Consider the following 23,588-nt stretch of genomic DNA (forward strand, 5'->3'; position numbering starts at 1 on the left):
AATTGTCTAAATAGTGTTCTAAAAACTTTTTTACTTAGGATTGACTGGATATAATCCAACCACTATTTCACAAAAAAAAAAGCGGAAAAACAAAGAACACTATACGAATATCTCACAGAAAATATACGACACCGCTGTTAAGATTACACGGTTTAGCCAGTGAAGGTAATGAGCTAGCGACATGGCATAGTCAGCACACAACTTTGCGTTACTTGGATTATGATTAGGTGGAACAATGCTAAGTATGATTATAATGTAGCGTAGCCGTTTCATTGACAATCTTCAATAACTATATTTAGCAAAAGTTTAAGCAAAGCAGCTACCAAATGACTCACGTGCTTTATGCTATGATTAACATAATATGTAAGTGATTTAATGTTAATACAGCAAAAATTGTCTTCAATTTATGCACAATTTTTTATACGATTAAACTAGGAAAACTTTAACACAGAAATACCTCTGACTCAACAATTTGTTTTTGAAGCTAGTAATCAATATTGTTAATGCGGGGTGGCACTTTGTTACTCTGCTTATCCTTACCTAAGCTAATTATTATGGGTTATTTAGTAAAATAGAAAAAGGAAATGGAAATTCGTACGGACCTAAACAATAATTTTACAAATAATTTCGGAAGTGAGTATAAAAAGGCGAGTTGCACAAAATAATAGGAGGTAAGTTCACATAGACGTGAAATTCCGTCAATTACACAGAGTTGTTTTAACCAAGGTCGAGCACCTGAGATTCAAGAATTTCAGTAATTTTGTTTAATAACGATGATTTTTTGATAGCATAGTTTCAAACATTCTTTGGTATATTTACTAACCTACTTTTTTTTAGTACAAGTAGCTAATGGTGTGCTATAACTTTTTACTATCGTCTATTATCCCTAAATTTTGAAAAGGTCTTTTTAAAATTATATAAGGTCATTAGAGGAAGTGGCCAGGCAATGAAATCCGATAGTACTGATTTGTGCACCCAAATGAAACAAAAAAATCTTATCAAGGTAGGGAGCCACCTCTATGATCTTGCATAAGTTGCCGGGTCTTCAAAAGAAAATCTTCCTACCGAAAGGGTTCTCCATTATTCAATCCTATTTTCAGTCGTACGAATATATTTTTTGTTTTGTAAAATGTTCCTCTGGTTAAATCAATAAATCGTTTCATATTGCTTAAGATTGAAGTGTAATTGTTATTCATCTCGTAAAATAAAAGCTAACACTGTAATAGATCTTAATAATATGCATTATACTTTTAAATGTTGTTATCAAATTTGATTCTTGTATTGGGAACATGAAAATGGTTTCAAGTTTTATTTCAAATAGTATGCCAAAAACATAGTTAGAAGATTTGGAATCTTCAATAGTCACGAGACGCATGGTACATGAGGCGAGAATTAGAAATTATATATCAGAACTTGTGGACTTTCAGTGGGGTAAATTCTTGATTCCTCTTTTGCCTATGATGCTAATTAAAGGCAAACCAACTTTTTTGGGGGGGCTTGTGGCCTTGTCAAGTAAGCAAAGAAAAGCGGCACTGCTAGCTATTTAACAGTGGAAAGAGACAGAGAGAAAAAGACGATGTGTGTTCAATAACAGATATGGAGATAAGCCATTGATCCGAACTTGAAATGCCATCATTTACCATCACAACGAAACTACACACGCACTCTTCACTCTTTTGATAATCGCCTTGCCCGCATTTTGAACCCGAAACCTAATGATTATTAACTCACTTTATCAATTATTAGGTCATACCCTTCGGTGCTACTAATTAGTAGTAATATATTACTTCCGTTGGCTTGTATTTCGCATTTGCTTAAAAAAAAAATTGATTACTCTCTAAATTCTCTTTTACAGTACTTTAGTATTAACTTTGCACTCACCTTAAAAAAATTATTTATTAAGTATTTATTTCTTTAAGTTGCTTTTATTATCTGTGCTTTGGAAATCTAAATTTGACTATTGGTACTCTAATGGTTACTTAATGATAAGAGTAAAATTGGCAAAAAATCTCCCTTGATTTACTAAAATGGACAAGTAAATTATCTTTAGTATACTAGACTAGTAAAAGGGAATGAAAGAAGTAATTGTTTATTTACTAAATTACCTATACTTACTATACTTTTGAAATCTAAAGTTGACTATTAATACTTCAATAAGTTTCAGAAGCATTATGTAATGATAAAAGTAGAATTAGAAAATTATAATTAATTCTCTCTTAATTTACTACATAAATAAACTTAAGTGGAAAGCTTATTTTAATGAATTGGACAATTTATTTCTATCTTAATCTATTTTGTAGTACTATCTTTGTCACGATTTTGGACCTCAGAACCTGTGATGGACCATCTAAAAATAAGTATACAACGATGGACTACCTTATCTAAATGAAGAGACAAAATTAACTTATTCATGTACCATTGTACTAAGAAAATATCTGATACCTTATCCTTTAGATAACATTGTCTCTATTTTTTTTGTCTGCTTTCAGATATATGTAGAGTCAAAATTTGTTGAAGATGTAAATGCAAAAAGATGCCCATTGTACCATTGATTCCGACGAAACATAACATATTCATAATACACAAAATTGACTTTCTAAATTTCTAGATAGTTACAAATTTCCAATCTGTGCACTGTGAACATGTTAAGTACTAAATCTCTAGATAGTTTTATCACACATCATAATTTTTTGGTTTATAGTTCTATAAGTCATTAGACGAAGGAAAAATCATATAGTGTGACTTTATTTTTGCCTTCCAATTCTAAATAGGCATATGGAGACATTAAAGGAGGGGACGACAATGGCAGAGCTACAATTGAAGTTATTGATTTAACATAATTGCGCTTTGGTCCATAAACTTAATTTATATGGATTAAAAAATTTATCGAGAATCTAATAAGCAAAAAAGATTGTAATACAAAATTTAAAATCTCGGATCCGCCCACGAGGAGCGGGGCATTACTAGCAACAGTTGGTTATGGAGGAGATGGAGAGCTGCAAGTTAGTGTTAGTTACTCCCATCCCAATCCCATATATCCCAATTGAAGTGGGTACGAATTACTAGAGCAAGGCCAGTGAAATTAATTGCTGTTTTCTCCTTCATTTACAGCAAGGAAAACACGTGCATTTGTGCATGGCAATTGCAGCTTCCTCCTCAATTCTAATCCACTTTATTTCTGTCTCACACTACTACACATGGAATTGGGGATATGTCCTTCCACTTTATGGCACGTGGACCCTTTTAATGTCTATCGATTTACTACCAAAGTGGCTTGAGAATTAGTAATTTGTATATAAAGTATTTTTTAAAAATTAAATCTTCATGATTGCAAATGAGTAGATTGCAAAAAAAAAATCCATTTAACGATTTTTTTCCCGAAATTCGTGACATTGAAACATTGATCATGCTTAGAATCATAATGTATTTAACAAAATAATTAAAAAGTTCATAATAAAGTACCTTGATTTGAATATACCGAGAATCTTAACTTTTGGGATGAAATTTGAAGCGGAATGTCAGTTTTTAGAAAGTGGGCCCACGGGTTTTTGGCCTTTAATGGCGTTAACAACTTAAAAAAATGGGGTGGGGGACCAGTGGTGGGGAAGGAAGCTCCATGGTTCAGCTATTTAACTTCTTTAATGCAGTAATTTCATGTGTTATAGAATAACGCAGTAAATTCCTGCGTTAAAGGTTAACTACTTTAACGCAGGAATTTCTTGTGTTAAAGGTACTTTGGTATTAACTTTTTTTATTGGGGTATTTTGGTTCACTTTGTCTTTTACACTCCATGAATTGGGTATATGTCCTTCCACTTTATGGCACGTGGACCCTTTTAATGTCTAACGAATCACTACGAAAGTGGCTTGAGAATTAGCAATTCATATAAAATGTTTATTTTTTTTAAAATTAAATCTTCATGATTGCAAATAATCATTTAATATCATGACATCCCGTAAATGCAGATGCCACTAGCAGCATCACTATTAGGTTGTCTCTCTTTTTTTCCTTTTGCCTTTTCACCGTTACTGACAAGAAAGATTAAAGGGGAAAAAAGGAAATATTTGGTGCAGTTCATTAAGTACAACCATTAATATATGGTGTACTAGCAGCTTCTGTATATTTATTTTCTTTCCCAAAAGAACTTCATGCATTTAAAACTAGTGGAAATGATTGAGCAAACTCATCTTTTGGCTTTGCTACTTTCTTCTCCCCCGAAAGTTTTTTGGATTCATTCCTAAAGAATTGCGGTTGTATACACTCACTCATAAGAATGCATGTACTAATATTTCCTCCTTTCATCCCAATTTATGTAGCACTATTTAACTAAATATACATTTTTAAAAAGAGAAAACTACTTTTGAAACTTATATTTAATCTAAAATAAGTTATAACCATATGAATAACTAGGGCTGTTCACGGTTTTGGTTAAAACCAAAACCAAACCGAAAATTTAACCAAACCGAATAAAAAAACCGACATTTGGTTTGGTTTGATTTTAAATTTTAAAAACCGATAATATTTGGTTTGGTTATGGTTATATTAAAAAATAACCGAATAAATAACCGAACCAAACCGATAAATTATATACATAAATTTTATAATTGTTTATATGTATAATATTAGTTTTTCATAAATAATTATAAATATTTTATACCTTTTAATCATTAATTTGATTTCTGGTCTACTTATTTCACATGATTATTTAAGGCCCGTGTTTTTAAAAATATGTTCAAGCCCATGTCTTTAAATCTTTTAACTCTTTAAGTGGTAAGTGTAAACCTACTAACAGAATCTCACGTTAGAGTCTAATGTCTTGAACTTAAATTTTTAACCTTTTTTTGTCAGCCATTTGATTTTAGGTTGTTTCTTCTTCTTTTTTCGAATTTATACCTTTCTTTTTTTCTTGTCTGAATGGGTCCTAAACTTCTAATATTTTTCATATGAAAAGGACAGAGGTTGTAGATTTGGAGGTTCCTATAGAAGATACTTCGGTAACATCAGCATTTGTTGCAACTCAAGCACATGATAATGTCCTAATACTTCTTCCGTGGATAATCCTCCTAAAAAGCAGAAAGGAACAACTCCTTGTAGTCGAGACCCTAGCCTTGGGAATAATGATAGAAAAACATCTAAAGTTTGGGATCATTACAGAAAGTTTTTTTTAATAAAATGGGAGAATTGAGGGCAAAATGCAAGTACTGCCCCAAAGTTTGGGATCATTACACAAAGTTTTTTTATTTCATATATTTTCATTTTAATTTTAGGTAGTCTTTATGTTTAATTAATATGTATGTTTGTAACAACAACTAAAAGCTCATATGCTCTACTTTATTTCGAGGTATGTATATTAAGATGACAAAAACGGTGCAGGCACTACTTAGTTTTTAGCTTTATATGTAATGGTTTAGCAACTTTGGGTAACCTGAGTACGACACTATCACTAATAGTGAAAATGTTTCTATGATGTATGTTCCACCTTAAGCTATAAATAAAAGATATCGTTTGAACAAAAAAAAAAGACATGTCTTTTTCAACTTTTTAATGTTTATTGATAAGTCTCATGGTTGCTAGCCATAAACCGAAAAATTCAACCAAACCGAACCAAACCGACAATAACCAAACCGGTGGTTATTATTTTATTTGGTTTGGTTATGGTTTTAGACATTTAAAAACCGACTAAATTGGTTTGGTTATGGTTTTAATCAATAACTGACCCAAACCGAACCATGAACACCCCTATGAATAACCATAAATTATATCTAATTAAGGGCAAATTTTTGGAGGAAGACTTATTAAGTTATTATTATGGGCTTATGGCTGGGGCGGCAGAAGACGGAGTTTTTGACCGAAGGAAGCTATTATTTAAACCAATTCACCAAAATAATATATGTTTTTCAAAATTTACAGAACTAGAATAAACGTATTTTGCAGTAACGTATTAAACATTATTTTATTCAAAAATCCAACAAGCAAAAAGTTAGTGATTGATAGCGTTAACGATTGCGTACTTGTGAGTAACGTTTTATCCTTTGATAACGTCTACTAATTGTCCCCTCATTTAAAAGAACATGTCACTTTGCATTTACCCAGATTTAAATATGTTAATCTGATAAGATTAAAATCAATTTTTGATAAAACTGAAACATATAAATGGATATTTTATATTTAAATGCCTAAAGTGTTAACAGTACACATTCCGGCAAGATTTAATTGAAGAGTAAAAGAAAAATCAAGATTTAATTGAAGAGTAAAAGAAAAGTTGAGCACGATCTTCATATGGACAAACGAACAACACCATGGTTGATAATATGTGTTATTACTTCTCGATCTCCCCCCATTTGGGCTTTCGTCCCCTTCTTCCCCTCTTATGTGGTGTTCACAAAAACCCAGCAATTGACACACACACACAAAAAAAAAAAAAATCATCGCACTTTGTCATGAAAATAGAGACCAAATAGTAGGAACCAAAATCATTGAAGGTGAAGGAATAAAAATCTGCTATGACCTTCATCTAGTAATCCTTCGGTATCACACAAAGAATATTTAAGTGGTATTTTTTTTAAATTTTCAATTGCAGTGTTAACTCACATAAAAAAAAAAAAGGGCCTCTTCTGGGGAAGAAATACTAATAATAATAACGAATAGGTGATAATAATAGTAATAATAATGATAATAACGATGATAATAATAGAATTGACTCCTAAATAGACACGGGGACGCGGGAGGGGGGGGGGGGGTGGATGAATTGGTTCTACGACAATTTTCCCCTAACTTAAAACTTTTACTGAATTTTCTGATTTTAAGGAACAGACAAAGACACAATCCCTAAAGTGCGTTCCTTACTTAGTTATTCAGACTTAAACAGCAAAGAAAGAAAATATTGCGCAAGAGATTTATACGTGAAAAACCATCCAGGCTCGAATGGATATAAAAATCAGGACCTACACCCCTGTAGGATTTTAACTTAACTTCACTAAAACACCGAGCCAAAGTGGATTACCCTTGCTCCAAAGGACCTACCTTTAATCCCTTTACAACAATCCTAAACTGTTGCTACACTTTCAAGCTACCCTTAGCTTGAAAACAGAAACAACAAACTTAGAAAGTGTTTAAACCTCAACAATGCTTCTAAGAAAGCTGATAAAAGATTACAAAGTAAACCTATTATATTCAATAGAGTTGATACAAAAGAGAATTTGTTTCGATCTATGGACCAGACTCTGGAACATACATAGATACAGTCCCAACTCTATTTCGTATGTAAGTATTTCGGGCTTCTTTCGCTTGGAATTCAAAAAACTTTGGCTGCTCAAATATTTGTGAATGCTTGTGTTTCCAGAATGTGAATGGACTTCTTTTGTAGACATATATGCTGCTATGATCTTGTTAGAGTCCATGTAGAACAGGAATATCAAGTAGAAGTCAACACAAACTCCTTTCCTTGCCAAGTTGACTCCTTCAATTCTAACTCTTTCATATTAATCACGTGGTAATTTAGCAATAAATTATATTCTGTCAGATAACAAATTATTGCTAATATCCTTATTATTTCTTGACAATCTATGAATAAAACACAACTTATGGACAAGCGTATTTATTTATCAACATCAAATCATACTCAACAAATAATAATAATAATATCCTACAAGGAGAACCGCACAGTGGCATGAGTTTTGTCGACGAAAGCAGGGCTTAAATCGTTCGTGGCTTGGAACGGTCTAAACAGTTTTAAGACTTAATTCTAAATCTGACCGACTAGAGCCCGTTTGGATTGGCTTACAGCTTAAAGCTGTTTGCAGCTTATAAGCTGAAAAAAATAAGTTGGGTAGTTCAACTTATTTTTTTTGGCTTATAAGTTGTTTTCAGCTTATAAGCTGCTTTAGATAAACTAAGTCAAATGAGTCCAATTATTTTTTTGAGTTTATTTTAAGCATAAAATGACTTTAAGCTAGCCAGCCAAACACTCAAAAAAGCTGAAAACAGCTTATAAGCCAACTTATAAGCCAATCCAAACGGGCTCTAGATCTAATAAGGGGTAAAAAAAAATAAAAAAAAAATTAATGGCCTAAATTCAGATTCAGACCTTCGTTAAGGGAAAACAAATGAGGCATTAGAGTATGAATTATTCTTTCAAGTCGTCAAGCCGTCAACCACTAACTTTTTGCCCGTTGAATTTTTTGAATAAAACAATGCCTAATACGTTACTATTGAATACGTTTATTCTAATGCTGTAAATTCAAAAAAACATACTTCCTCTATTTTAATTTATGTGAACCTATTACTATTTGTGAAGTCTACGAGGTGGTTGTTTGACCACGTTTTCCTTACATTTTCTCTTAAGCATTTGAATTATACATTGTCATGACTTATAGTACTTTTTATGTAGTTTATAAATATATAAATTTTATTTTTAAAAACTTGAAAAATACATGTCAAAATTTATGATCAAAGTTATAAAGTTTGACCCTCGTATTCTGAAAAGGTTCAAATAAATTGAAACAAATAGAGTATTATTTTGATGAATTGATTTAAATAATAGCTTCTTTGGTAAAAAATTCGAGAAGACGTGACTGCAGGCCGCCACTATGATATTACTATTATATATAAGAGCAAATGTGGGGACTTTTGTAGTCCTCACAATAATTTCCCAATTTTTTTAAAACTTTTTAATTAATTACTTTTAGGTCCTAATCTTATTTATTTAAGTCAATTTTTTTGTTTTTTGTTTTTAAGGTCTACTTTTCAAAAGCTATCGAACCTGGAGACTTTTGTAGTCCTCACAATAATTTCCAAATTTTTTTAAAACTTTTTAATTAATTACTTTTAGGTCCTAATCTTATTTATTTAAGTCAATTTTTTTGTTTTTTGTTTTTAAGATCTACTTTTGAAAAGCTATCGAACCTCGTACCTCATTTTTCATGTTCTTTGGTTTTCTGGTGCTCGATATCCGCATTTGAGCCCAATTAATCCAAATAATTCGCACTGTATCGCGCCTATTCGGGGGGAGCGCTTCCTCCAAAGATTTTTTCCATATCCATGTTCGAACCCCTAATCCCTAATTAAGAGAGGAGCAGCTTCATCCGCTGCACAAGTTAAATTATGTATTTGTCTTAAAAGTTCATTAATTATGTATAGATTATTTATTTAGAACTAAATAACTTCAGAAAATTAGGATATATAAGTTATAAATGTCAAATTCTGGCTCCACATTTGATTTGAAGTAAATAATTTCATCAAAATGGAAGTTAAAATATTAAAGGAGTGGAATGAAAATTTTGCTTTCATATAACTACCACTTGTGGGACTACAATTAGTATATGGTTGTTGTTGTTGTACACTTGTAAAAAAAAATTGTATACAAGTAGTGACTTTGTAAGTTAACTGGATCCATATAAAAGTGACCTGGGGAGGATGTTTCCCAAAACTTTAACTCGTTTGTATTTTGTTCTTCACACAATTCAAGTAATATAACTAATAGTGAAAGTACAGTAACTCAACCAGTGCAGATAGATATACTTTCGAAGTGGATACCATAGCTATCATCATGAATTTTGTAGTTTCCTTTTTAATGGGATAAATGAGAAATTGTGCAATGGAATTGTCTCTTTTGGCGATTGTTGTAGCATTAGGTAACGGTAATAAGGCATAATAGCTGTTTACCTTCTAAAAAAGAAATAGTAACTTTTTTAGAATGTTTACTCAAAATCCTTGCGGGTTAAGCTCATATTATTTTATGTCTATAGTTTTGTCTGCTTAAAAAAGTGCGATAAATTTTTATATTTTGAGTTTGGGCCTGGGCTTAGCACGGGTCTGCCATAACTAGTATCTAGTATTAGGGCCTGTTTTGATGTATTTTTTTTTTTTTTTTTTTTAAAGAATTGTTTGGTATGCTTTGTTGTTTGTGTCAATATTTCACTCTAACTTGAAAGCAAAATCAAGTTTTAAAAATTCGTAAAAAAAAAAAAAAAAAATCTCGCAAACTTTCAACATTTTCAAATTTCACCTAATCCATATTCGTTACTTATACCAAAAAAACAACGAATCATGATAGCTTAAAGTACTAGTACCTGTAGACAAAATACCTAGCTGTTTGAAAAGTTTCAGCAAAATCAATAGCTAACTAGCCACTAGGCAAGGTATTTCCCGTAGATTATACTAATTGGGAACGCATTAAGGGACGAGGCCTAAAAAGAAATACTACTATAGTAAAATTTCCATTTTTTCAGGGGAAATAAATTAAAATAAACCTAAGGTCCTCGACCAAATAATCATATGGCTTAGTTAAGAAGAAAAGGTGTCCATTGACAATTCGGCGTAGATTATGGAAAGAATGTCGGTCTTTTTTCTGCTTAATGCTCTCTTTCTTCAACTTTACGTTCCTGGCACTATGCCAGTCACATATTGCCCTATTATTATTTCTTTTATGCTATCTTTTTATTAAAGCGAGAGTAAGAATTGTATATTTTATTACAATCTGATTTTAAAGAATTGTATATTTTATTACAATATGATTTAATTAATAATACCGGTTTAGCTGTTTTAGTTAGGCTGAAGTTATACATTTTATGATGGCTTGACTACCTCATTTTCTGAAATTAGACGTCATCCTCATACTAATAGGTATATATATTTTATATCCTTTTTAAATCACAAGAACTGATTTATAGTCATTTAAATTTGATTCAAAATGAGCGACTTGTGTTGTCAAAAACTAAGAAAGTATTATTTTTTTATAATAAATGATCTGAGCGAAATTCTAAAAATAATCGCTACTTGTTAATTAATGTTGAAAAGAGAGTAAAAGGATAATGTAGTCCACTAATCTATATATAATATAAAGCTAGACATATATAAGGTGATGTGGCACCTCTCTATGACCTTCATTACTATTTATCTTTTTTCTCCTTTTTTTTGACCATTTTTTTCATTTATTTCATTTTTTATGTGCCTCTTCTCTTACATTATTATTGTATTCATCATTCTTTAAAGCACTTAAATGGTAGAGAGTTATCCAAAATACAATTATGTGATATAAATGTGAGAGCAATAAAGGGACACGTTCTTTTGGTGGATTTATGTAAAAGAATTTAAGTTTTGGTCCAACTTCTTATTTTCTAAAGTTTCAGCTATTTAAATTTTTAGATGATTTCTTAGCTTATAAATATGTCTTTACACCTTTTTACCTCAACATATTTTCACTACTCGAAAAAATTTAGAAAATTAGGTGCTCTTAATTTTTATCTTTCCTCATTATTAGTACTATTTATTTCTTTTCCTAGAAACCCTCCATTTGCCTTCGTTGTCTTCCGTTTTGCTTTTCAATCTGTGTTATAGTTTCATCTTTTCTTCTTTCTGGAAGGAAGACTAAAAATGTGCTATCAATTAATGTAGAGTTGAAACGTTTTCTTTCAATGTGAATACTATTAGCTCTATTTGGAGCACTACAAAAGAAACGAACAGAAACTTTAATTACAATTATAGACTCATTAACAATTTAGTAGGGGTTATAGAAATAAAGAGTTAGATTTGTAATGTATGGAGGTGGACAATATAATGGCTTGTGGGGAAAGGAGAGTAGACAAGCATAGGGAGTACGAATTTTCTTGTAACGGAGTTATTGGAGTTTAATGAAGTATTTGTCATTGCTTTCTCAGGTTGTTCAGGTTCTCTCCTAATTTCATTTTTTTTTTGGTAAATTATGTAGTGTTTAATTTGGTTGCAATAGCACCATATGAAGAAGATAGAGTTAAATACAACTTTATGAGTTTTGCATCTAATTATACGTGATGAACATGACGAGTTTTTATTTTATATTATTGGACAAATATGAAATAAGTGTTAAAATAATTTTATTTTACGTATTACCTTATAAAAGTTCATATTGAGAAGTTCGGTATTCGTACTTGAATAAAAACTTCATATTGTTAAATCAACATGATCTACTTTTATTACGGGCCACTCTTACTATTGGCATGTTATGTATATCCCTCAAGATGACTATTTGTTAATCTATAGTGTTAACACTTGCAGGGACGATATCATGACAATGTGTCCGGCTTTACAAATTAAAGATTCTATAAAAGATAATAATGAAGTACATAATTTGCTCTCGGACTAGATATTATTGCTACAGAAGGAAGTTCATAGTTTAAACAAGAAAAAATGAAGTTTTGGAAAGTTTGAATTTTCGGTGAAGGGATTTTTAAAAGTCTACAGCAAACAATGTCTAATAACTTTGTTTCCCATTTTTAATGTTTCAATCTTTCTTCTATGCATGTTTGCGTCATTTCAGCTTTATCATCGAACCATCTATATTTATTCCTCAAAAACATTATTTGTATAAAACTAGAAAAATGTATGTAATGCTTTTATTTGGGTTTATTGTTATATTTTATTTTAAAATATGTAGTCTCTTCTAATACATTTGATTTTTTTGTCCAAAAAATAAAATAAAAAAGTCATATGTATGCTTATGTTATATATTTATTATTTTTTAGTTTCGGTATAAATTAATATGCTTTGTACATCAACTAAATTAATAAATGGATGACGGAGTTATTAGAATTTTATGAAGTGTCTTGTCATTGCTTCCTCAGGTTGTTCAGGTTCCTCTCCTAATTTCATTTTTTTTTTGTAAATTATGTAGTGTTTAATTTGGTTGCAATAGCACCATATGAAGCAGATAGAGTTAAATCCAACTTTATGAGTTTTGCCAACATGATCTACTTTTATTACGGGCCAAACTCTTACTATTGGCATGTTATGTATATCCCTCAGGATAACTATTTGTAAATCGGTGATGTTAACACTTGCAGGGACGATATCATGACAATGCATCCGGCTTTACAAATTGAAGATTATATAAAAGATAATATTGAAGTACATAATTTGCTCTCGGACTCGATATTATTGCAACAGAAGGAAATATATTTAGACAAGAAAAAATAAAGTTTTGGAAAGTTTGAAAATTATTTTCGGCGAAGAGATTTTTAAAGGTCTACAACAAACAATGTCCGATGACTTTGTTTTCCATTTTTATTGTTTCAATCTTTCTTCTATGCATGTTTGCGTCATTTCAGCTTTATCATCGAACCATCTATATTTATTCCTCAAAAACATTATTTGTATAAAACTAGAAAAATGTATGTAATGCTTTTATTTGAGTTTATTGTTATATTTTATTTTAAAATATGTAGTCTCTTCTAATACATTTGATTATTTTGTCCAAAAAATAAAATAAAATCATATGTATGCTTATGTTATATATTTATTATTTTTTAGTTTCGGTATTACAAAATTAATATCCTTTGTACATCAACTAAATTAATAAATGAATGACGCGCACAGCGCGGATAAATTAACTAGTTATTATTAAGTGATTTTCTTAATTTAGTATATCAAATCCTTAAAAATCACTCATTATAGATCAAAGGGAGTATTATTTAACGGCTATGGACAAATTTTCGGTGTCATAATCACAAGTATCGTTTGATACAAATTAAGAAGAGATAGAGATACATGCTCCTACAAGATATAGACAGAAGAAAGAGGAGAGAAAAAAAATGAGAGAGTATAATATCACTTGCGTTTAAAATATACGCATCACGTTATTTTTTCCAAAGCGAAAATATATAATAATTTAATAATTACACATTTAGTAATTCAAAAGGAAGTGTATGTTACAAAAGGTAGTCCATTCCATTATATCACAGAAATAGATCTTTTTATATTATAAAGTTTTATTGTTTAAACAAGTTTTGGTATAAATAAATCAAAGAAAGAGATACGAATATAACGTCTCAACTTACAAAGAGAGCGTTAGTGTTACAAATGAAAACTCGGAAAGAGATGTCCTTATTTTTTTTTTTTTTTTTTTTTTTGGGTACATCCTAGGAGAGGTGTTTTAAATGTCTCATGTAAAGAAATACCATGTTACTAATAGATATATTTTGGGTGAAGTGTTTCCTAGGCTCCTTGCCTATTACAATTTAGACTATAGACCATTGTTTTCAATTCAGAAATATATTACTAAAAGATAGTACTATATTATATAGTCTTTAGGTGGACCAAATACGCAAGAAGGCTAAAAAAGTTCAGGCCACAAACTGATGAAGCCACCCCCATGTGAAATATTTTTGTTTGTAATTGTAAGATTACGACGTTTGGAAATCATTAAGGTTTGAATTTAAATGGCCAATATTAATTCTTTCTTCTGGCAATCCAATTGTGACTTTACTCCGTCTCAAGTTCTCATATGTTTACCTTTTTCAAGAGTCAATTGACGACAATTGCTTTAGTATATTAGGCATCAACAAAATTCATGTTTCGTAATAATGTATAGAGATTTAGTAAATTTCACGAAGAATATTAGAGTTGTTTTTGTATTCCAAATCATGAACACTTTATTACCAAGCCCAAAGACATCATTTTTATTTCCTCAAAACTCGATTGGAAATGAATTTAGAGAAATTTACACCGCTAGTCACAGTGTCACTTTAAGAGTTATAAACATAATTAGCATAACTCTTAAAGTTGAACAAAAATAGCTGCTTTTATAATTTTTGGGTACACTCACTCACGGTCATTTACTCCACCAAATCATGGAGAATTAGTAAATCCGTTCAATTAAATTAGGAATCCACATCCACAATTATTCTTTTAATATTTTATCTTAATTCTATTTTTCAATTAATTTTCTCGTTCTTCTTTAATCAATACACCCTAATATCTCAATTTTCTCTTCCTTTTTTTTGTTGCCCAACTGCATGCTACTACCCAGTCATTAGGTTGAATCGTAGTTTTCTGATTGAGCAAAATAGAAAATTATCTATTTCCATTATCATTATTTCAGATTGGTTATATATGTTATACCATGTATATTTTTATTATATCGTATATATTTTTGTGAAAATACCATGTATATTTGTGGTATAAATATATTTTTGTGAAAATACTAGGTATATTTATGGGATAAATATGCTACATGAAAAATATGTTTCAGTTGAAAAAATACCATGTATATCTATGGTATAAATACTTTTTTTTGGTGAAAATACCATGTATATTTATGGTATAAATATTTATTTTACGAAAATACCAAGTATAATTCACTAGTATTTGTTATGTATAAATATATATATATATATATATATATATATATGTTTATGAGTATAATTAGATATATACACAAATGCTGGTAAGATTTTTTTTTTTTTGCAAAATATACCTTAGAAAAGGAAAGAACCAAAAAAATTTGAATGATTGTTTCAAATATGGAAGATAAATACTCTGTCCAAAAATATAGGAAGAATTTCGCATTGATCCTCTTTCAAATTAGTTCTAGGGATTTTTTTGGGAAGTTGCTAATATTTAATTGCTATGAAATGAAAACTAACTAATGTTGCTACGACCTTGGAATTATTTTCTAACTATTGCCTAGTTATAATTTTTCCCCGTGAATTTATTTGTTTCTGCCAACGAATTGAAAGCAAGAGCCCATTCAAACAATAAAATGGGCTTTGGGCCCAATGGTCCTTCTATTTCTTGATAAGCCATTAACACCAACATACATCCCATTCATAAAAGGAAAGCTTACACAAATAACTACCTTAAAAGGTCCAACTTACTCCCTATAGCAACCTTTTCTAATTTACCATCTGTAACTAACATTCAGCTGTATTTGATGTATTTCAGTATTTTTTTTTGATGTGTTTCAGTGATTTTTTTAATGTATTTCAGTGATTTTTTTTTCTTTGATGTATTTCAGTGAATTTTTTTTTGATGTATTTCAGTGATTTTTTTTTTGCTTTGATGTATTTTAGTTTTTTTTTTTTTATATGTGTTTTAGTGATTTTTTTTTGTTTTGATGTATTTGAGTGACTTTTTTGATGTATTTCAAAATACATTGTGTTCATTCAAAATACATTTGAGACCAAATACATTCAAATTTTCGTGTATCTGAAAACACTGTTCATATATTCACTGTATTTGAATGGATTCAAACAAAATTTCAAATACATTGTATACATTCCAACTACATGTGAAGCCAAATACATTCAAATTCCCGTGTATTTGAATGGATTTCAACAAATACATTCAGATACAAGAAAAAAAATCAAATACATGACAAATACGTTCAAAAACAGTGTGTTTGACTTTTAACAAATACACTAAAAAATACAAGACAAATACATTCAAAAATAGTATGTTTGTGAGATGTAGCTATTGTTGAATGTATTTGTATTTGAGTTTTAACAAATACACTCAAAAAATACACACAGCCCAAATCTGAGTATCGATGGCGACACCACCGTCAACCCACCCATTAGCCATCTTCATCCCCTGAATGATAGTGTGCCAACTCTTGCGCAGTAGAAGCCATCCTTCCAAGAACTGCATTCATCTCTAAATTCCTCGCGGAAAGGCTGTCATCTATGATGGCCTGCTGTCCGTTAAGAATAGAAGTAGTTGCAACTCAAACCCTTCTTCCCTGAATCAATGAAGAAGACCAAAAAAAAAAAAAAACACCCATTAGCCAATCCATTGATTTTCCCTCCAGATCTGAGAAGCACTAGATGTAGACGATTCCGATCTCCACTATCTTCTCATCCATGTAAGTGTCTCCACAATCAAAACCCTAACCTCTCCACTTCCACGTCATCTTCTTCCGCTGCATCTTCTCCGCCACATCTCACGCCGTTACAATCGCTGCCACAACAATCTGTTTCACGCCGTTACAATCATCGCCACAACAATCTTCTCCGCCGCATCTCACGTACTCACGGTCATCACCAAAAATCTGTTTCACGCCATCATCTATGGCGGTGCAGGCCGTGGTGGTGGTGGTTATGGCGGCGCAAATGAGAGAAGGGGAGAGAGAAAGTTTTTCAGGGTTTTGAGAAATGAAAAATCTGAAATAGGTAGTGTGTGGGAATAGAGAAATATATATGTATTTGGGTAGCTATTTTTTATATAGCTACGAATTGTAATTTAGAAACTTTAATTAGCTACTAAATATAATTAAATAAAAGGGTAGCTAATATTAATAATTAGGTCTTAAAAGAAGCTACAATGAGTAAAAATTCCTTCATAAAATTCACTAGTTGTAACTTTTTGGAACAGTTGCAGTAAATAACCTTCTTTTTATTTCTCTTGTAACTGATGCAAATTAAACCACGGTCTAAAGATCTCTTTCGATTAAACTGAAAATCATATGAGAAAATATTAGACCACGATTTAAAATTTTGTAAGTTATTACAAATGTTAGACGATAGTCTAATGTTTTATCTAAAATTGAAAGATATATGAGCAAACATTAGACCTGATGCTAGCGTTATCCAGTAGATTAACTTTCGAAGGTTTATATTTGCGCAGCTCTTAAAAATGAGGACAAAATTTAAGATTGTGAACTTATGACTAATATCTGAAAGCCCACCAGCTTACGGATCCAGTACTGTCGATACCCCCAATTCCATAACCAACCCATTAACGCATTTCATGTCCTTCTTTTAATTCTTGTAGTTTTTTTTTTTTTTGTCACAAATTTCTGTGACCTGGAAATCTTTTTTATTTTTTTTATTACATAGGATAGGGAAGGGGATTACAATGTGGCGATTCAAATCCTCCCCAATAAGGTGAAAGTTGAGGTAAAAATGCTATGTTGAAGAAAAAAACTCCTATTAGTGCCACGACATAAAAAATTCTCTACTTATTTTATCTTCTTGTGTTTATCATTCTTCGTCTATTGAAAAATATGTTTAGGGAAACAAATGAAAGGAAAGGAAACTTGATGATAAATTGATTCTGAATAAGTAAACAAACATATAGGGAGTCTTTAGGGGTCACATGGACAGTACAGCCCACCAGCCCAATATGTGAGAGGAAATAAAAGCAAGAAATGAAACATGAATTTTGGAAGAGGCGAGAAAGGTGCTATGGAGCTGCCCAGAAAAATTCCAATATGCCATGTGAGAAGGAAGTCTTAGGGCAAATCCAGTCATAAATATTAATAAGATCCATACAAGTCATCTGCACTGTAGTCATCTTTATGGTGACAAACTTGAACAATTAAATTTAGACGAGAAAGTAAAAAATTGAATTGATGATATATAAAAGCAGCAGTAAATGAGCGAAAGGGTATTGATAAATGTCTCCATCCAGATATTGAAGCGTACCTCTTTCAAAATACTTAATTAACTAACTTGGCTAATGTAGCGCCCATGGCCTAATGGATAAGGCGCTTGACTTCTAATCAAGCGATTGTGGGTTCGAGTCCCACTGGGCGTGCTTTTATTTTTGGAGCCGAGGGGCTATCAGAAACAACCTCTTTATGGGGGTAAGGTCACTCAGCCGCAAGAAAATTATGCAGAAATTTTATATGAAATGGTTTACATAATTTAACAAGAAAACATAACAAAATAGTAGCACTTGTTTGCTTTATCCATCAAAATTTAGAAGGAAAATATCAGCTCAGTATTTGCCGGACCATTCCCTTTCTTTTAGTTGGTACTAACAAATGACAGCAAACTGACAAAAGTGTGTTAAAAAGTGGCACCCTAGCTTTCCCTATGACTGATTTGGTCACTCTCCTACTGTTGATTGAACTCTTTTCCTCTTCTCCCAACAAGAAATTCACATCACCAGCTTCTACTATGCTTCTTTTCCCCTCCTAGTACAGGTACAGCTATTGTTTCTCATTTACTTAACTATGACATTATGCAGATATAGTCACTAGTAAAAAACAAAAAAGGCTGTCCAATTTACAATTATCAGATTTTTTAAATTAAAAATAGATCTACTTATACTAGGTATTGGAATGAAAAGAGTACAAATAGAGCGAAAAAGATTCTGAAGATAACCACCACTTTTGAATAACTTAATGGTCATTCAAGTTGTAGGAATAATTAATGGGGTGTCAATTTGTTAGCATTCAGGGAGATAATTGGAATTTTCTAGCTGTTTTACTTTGCAGGAGATATAGGTAGTTTGATGACTTTCTTGTCACTAAAAATGAAAAGTGACTTTATTTAAGTTATCTCTACAATTTGGATGATCATTTGAGAAAATGAACTCCAAATATCCCTCCATCATTTATAAGAGTTCTCATTTTCAAGCTCTTGAAAATGAAACCGTCTGAGCGATTTGTCTTAAAGCGGAAATTCTCATAGCAATTCAGATTAGTGGGGCTTCAAAATGAGTTGTGAACATCGAATGAGAAACTAGAAAAAATTGAAGATAACCGTTGTTGCAACAAGTAGTTGGTTCAATGCATGGTACTACATCCAAGTTACTTGAAAATACAAGGTTCAAAATAGTGTATTTTAAAATATAGATAAAATCTATCAATTTTTAGCATATGCATACATGATTCGAGTCGAAAATAACTCGCCTATGATGTATCTCTAGCTGTATCAGCCGCAAGAGTTGTTTAAACATATATTCCCAACGGTCACATGCGCCCTTCAGATTTTGCGGACGCCTATGATCTTATTGTTGGATTTAAATGCACCCCAATGTACGTAACAAGGAAAAAATACTTACCATTTCTGTTCTTCCTTAATATTCGTTTAATAATTTCTACTAGTCGCCTTTTTAAATAGAGAAAATGTTAACCTATCACCAACATATATGGACGACATAAGAGAATAATTGAATGCAGAATGATTCCTACAAGTTAAATTAGGTGTGTCCCAAAGCTGATGCTTGATATTTACTCTAGGACGTCATTTTAGTACTATATCGCAACATCTATGCTTATAAACAATCATCAGCCCTACAATACAGACTCATTGTTATCTTTTAGATAACAGTGTTTGGTTCTTTTCGTATGAGTTTAGCGTCTGTGCATTATCAAGTACATTTTCTTTACATCATCAAGTTAAGATTCTTTTTTTCTTCTTTAAATCATCACGTTAAGATGACCCATAACGAATGAGTATAACTAGCTATATTGTATTTCTAATTTAATAACTTAATATATAAATATAGTAATTAACTTGTTATAATCAGTTAAAATGTACTCACAGTGTAAAAAAGTTTTAAGGTATATTGTAAGTTGTAATATTCCTTACCGTATCTGGGAGGAAAAACATAAACAAAAGAGAATAATGACAAGATTTGCACTGCGGGTTTTAGCAAATTTTCCGTCGGAAATTACATATTAAAGCAAGGAGTACTGTATCTCAAATATTATACTCCGCATTTATCCGGTTAAAAGATTATTGGGCATACAGGATCTGATCTATATTAATGATAGTAAATCTAGTATCGGGAAAACTAATTAATCCTAGAATTCTTATAATGGATTTCGTGTGATGTAAAATACCAGAATTAGCAAAAAGTGTAAGAGCATTAATACAACAGTGTCACATTGCAGGTAAGAAGAATATTTGGAAGACTAATAAAATCAATAACACCTCACGTTATATGCTCTAATTTGTTAAATATAAACATCGCTGGATTCCAGTCTTGCCATCTTCCAACCCCATGTTAATGTCCCCTTCCCTTCCCCAATTCCATGTTCCCACTTCGCTGACTTAACACCGTCAAGTTGACACGCACACACATATATACAGTAGCTTACTATAGATATTTTTAGCTAACATGATTTCTGGTACTACAGGGATCATGGCCTTTGTTCCTCCTACACCCGATATTTCCCTCAATTTTCAAGATAATCACCTTCCTAATTCCACCCCCCCTAAACTCTTTTCCACTCCTTGTCTTCCTCATCAAGACTACAATAATGGTAAGTTCCTCTCTCCCTAGCTATCCCTTAATTATGTGAATTCAAGATTTAAACTCAACTCATCGTACTTTTGAAATTAAAGTCCTCTAAATTTAGATTTAACTTAGATCGATATTAGCTTGATCCCTTCTTTTTTAATCATAACTGTATTGCTAGTCAATTATATTCCACTTAATCCCTCTTTATGGCCTCATGTCTTTCAGACAAATAAATGAAAAATCTTTCTCTTGTTACATGAATTTAATTTTCATTTCACATAAACATTTGTTCAATTTAGCGATATTTTAGAGTCGATCTCTTAGATGGTAGTTATTTTTTTTGTTGAAGGAAATTGAAATCAAGAAAGAAAAATGACTTTATGAGATAGTAATAACTATTAATTAGTTGAGTGACTATATGAGATATCTATCTGATATTTCACACACACACACACACACACACACATATATATATATATATATATATATATATATATATATATATATATATATTTCTTACTAGGTTCAGTTGAACCCATAGCACATAGGATTCATAATTGTGAGGTGATCACTACTTAATTTGTTGAATTTAGCGATGTTTCACCATGTATATGTGTCTCGCTAATTTGTTGTCGTGATGAATATATGCAGGTGTATCATCAATACTGATGAGGAGATCCATGTCGTTTTCGGGTGTGGAGAGGTGCCATAATCATCAGGATTTGCGTGTGGACGATAATGAAATGTCTGATGACGATGGTTCTTCGCAATTACTTGGGGAGAAGAAGAGGAGGCTTAATATGGAGCAAGTGAAGGCACTGGAGAGAAGCTTTGAAGTGGCTAACAAGCTTGAACCCGAGAGGAAAATACAGTTGGCTAGAGCTTTAGGTTTGCAGCCCAGACAGGTAGCTATATGGTTCCAGAACAGAAGAGCAAGGTGGAAGACTAAGCAATTGGAGAAAGATTATGAGATCTTGAAGAGACATTATGACTCACTTAAGGCTGATAATGATGCACTCAAGGCTCAAAACAAGAATCTTCATTCTGAGGTAATTAAATCACTTAAATAAATGCACAGTTAGATAATTTCCCAGGATGAAACTTAGGGTAGTGAAATTTAAACGACGCCTCCTGATCCACCATAGCACGCCTGCTAGAGGTGACAAAATTGGCTCAAATTTGGGCAGGTCAAAACATGTCAATTTAGTAAACCGATCATGCTTTATCCCGTTCAAAAAAATTGATTGGGTCCTAATGGATTGGATCAAGACGGGTCAAATGATGCTTCACAATCCAATCTGCCCAACATGACCAACATTCTATCCTTTTTTCAATTCTACTTTTTGAGGGGGGAAAAAGAAAGATAATGTATCGTTCTTAAATTATTGTAGCTTACTTCATCTAAATTTACATATACACTTCTCAAACTCAAGTTTGATTTTGTATATTTGAGTTTGAGTAGGCTGTTTTGACCTGTCGGGTTATAATATTTTGGCCTAATAGTTCGATAAGTTATTTTGAGTTTACCCCTTTAAATTAAGCCAACAAATGAATCATAACATAACTCGTTCAGAGCTAATTAAGCAGGTCAGTAAAAAAAATTGCCACCTCTAGCATTAGCACATATACTCTTCATACTAGCTACTTCACTGGCAAATTGGAGTGGAATAGCTCCCCAGATATTGATTTATAGGAGGTTTATGAAAACACGTACCAATTACCAAAATCACATTTTATTAGATACACTTGCTCTTTATGGTATTCCACAACTATTATATTAGATAGGACTCAAAATCCAATTTTCCTGGTCGAAGTAAAGAATTTAAGCCGCAGCCAGATTCTTCAGAATTCTATTTGATGTTATATACGTAGAAATATCAATTACTATATACTTCTGTTATGCACAGATCCCTAAAGTTTGTTCATTCATTAATTGCCATGCATAATTCTGGTGGCAGCTACAGTTATTAACTCTGAAGAACAGAGAGTCAGGCGGAGCTGGTGCACCAATGATTAATCTAAACAAAGAAAACGAAGGATCTTGGAGTAATGGAAGTGATGAAAACAACAGCATAGACGTAAATCTTGGAACCGCCACAACAAGGACATCATCAGGTGACAGTCCATTTTACTCCAATAATAATAACAAGAATGTTTTCCCAGAATCCAGCCAAATACCTACAACTAGTCTGGCCCAGTTCCTTCAAAGCTCATCAAGACCAGATCTCAGCCAGTGCCACAAGATTGATCCAACGGTCCAAGATGAAAGATTCTGCAACATGTTTACTCCTGTGGTGGATGATCAGACAAATTTTTGGCCATGGCCAGAGCAGCAACAGTTTAATTAATTAATTTTGTTTAATATTATCATTCAACACTCCCCCCTCCCCAACTCTTCTTTTTGTCCTTTTTGTTCTTATTGCCAATAGTTTTTAATTCTTTTTGGGTGTATAGCAAATCATGTAAGAATTATTACGAACCACTTGATAGTGACGATGTGAGAGTTAATTAATGAGAAATGGATTTTTTTTTTCCCTTTTCTTCTTTGTGGTTTTACAAGGTTATTCTTCCGATATACATATGCACTCAACATTTATGTTCACGTCACTGAATCCACTGGACTCTTACAACTTAGTAAAACTTTTGTTAAATATTTATACTCCATGTTAAGTACGTATTAAGTTCAGTTAAATCCACCTCTAGGCATAGTATAGTGTTTTTGCAAGGTTGGACCACTTGAGATAGCAGCTTAATTAAAATAATATGTCGTGTGGATAATAAAAGAGAGCCATGTTCCATGCAATATTAGGAGAACTTGTGTGGGGTCTCCTCCTCTGACATTAATTGGACCATAGCATTAT

At 31.7% G+C, this 23,588-nt stretch overlaps 1 protein-coding gene and 1 non-coding gene across 3 annotated transcripts; both read left to right on the forward strand.

Moving 5' to 3' along the window:
• The first annotated feature begins 18,215 nt into the window (after positions 1–18,215).
• Positions 18,216–18,288, forward strand: TRNAR-UCU (transfer RNA arginine (anticodon UCU)). The gene has a single exon. It is a non-coding gene; the product is annotated as a tRNA-Arg (tRNA).
• A 2,182-nt stretch (positions 18,289–20,470) lies between these two features.
• LOC132622204 (homeobox-leucine zipper protein ATHB-13-like) lies at positions 20,471–23,260 on the forward strand. Of its 2 annotated transcripts, none has more exons than XM_060336769.1 (3): positions 20,471–20,749; positions 21,379–21,776; positions 22,692–23,260. In XM_060336769.1, the coding sequence occupies exons 1-3, from the start codon at positions 20,605–20,607 to the stop codon at positions 23,073–23,075; spliced, it is 927 nt and encodes a 308-aa protein (XP_060192752.1). In that variant the 5' UTR covers positions 20,471–20,604; the 3' UTR covers positions 23,076–23,260. The 2 variants fall into 2 exon arrangements, with proteins under 2 accessions (XP_060192752.1, XP_060192751.1); XM_060336768.1 differs by having other exon boundaries at positions 20,474–20,749; positions 22,686–23,260.
• The last annotated feature ends 328 nt before the right edge of the window (positions 23,261–23,588 follow it).

This window comes from Lycium barbarum, chromosome 12 (genome assembly GCF_019175385.1).
Source record: "Lycium barbarum isolate Lr01 chromosome 12, ASM1917538v2, whole genome shotgun sequence".
NCBI classification, from domain to species: Eukaryota; Viridiplantae; Streptophyta; class Magnoliopsida; order Solanales; family Solanaceae; genus Lycium; species Lycium barbarum.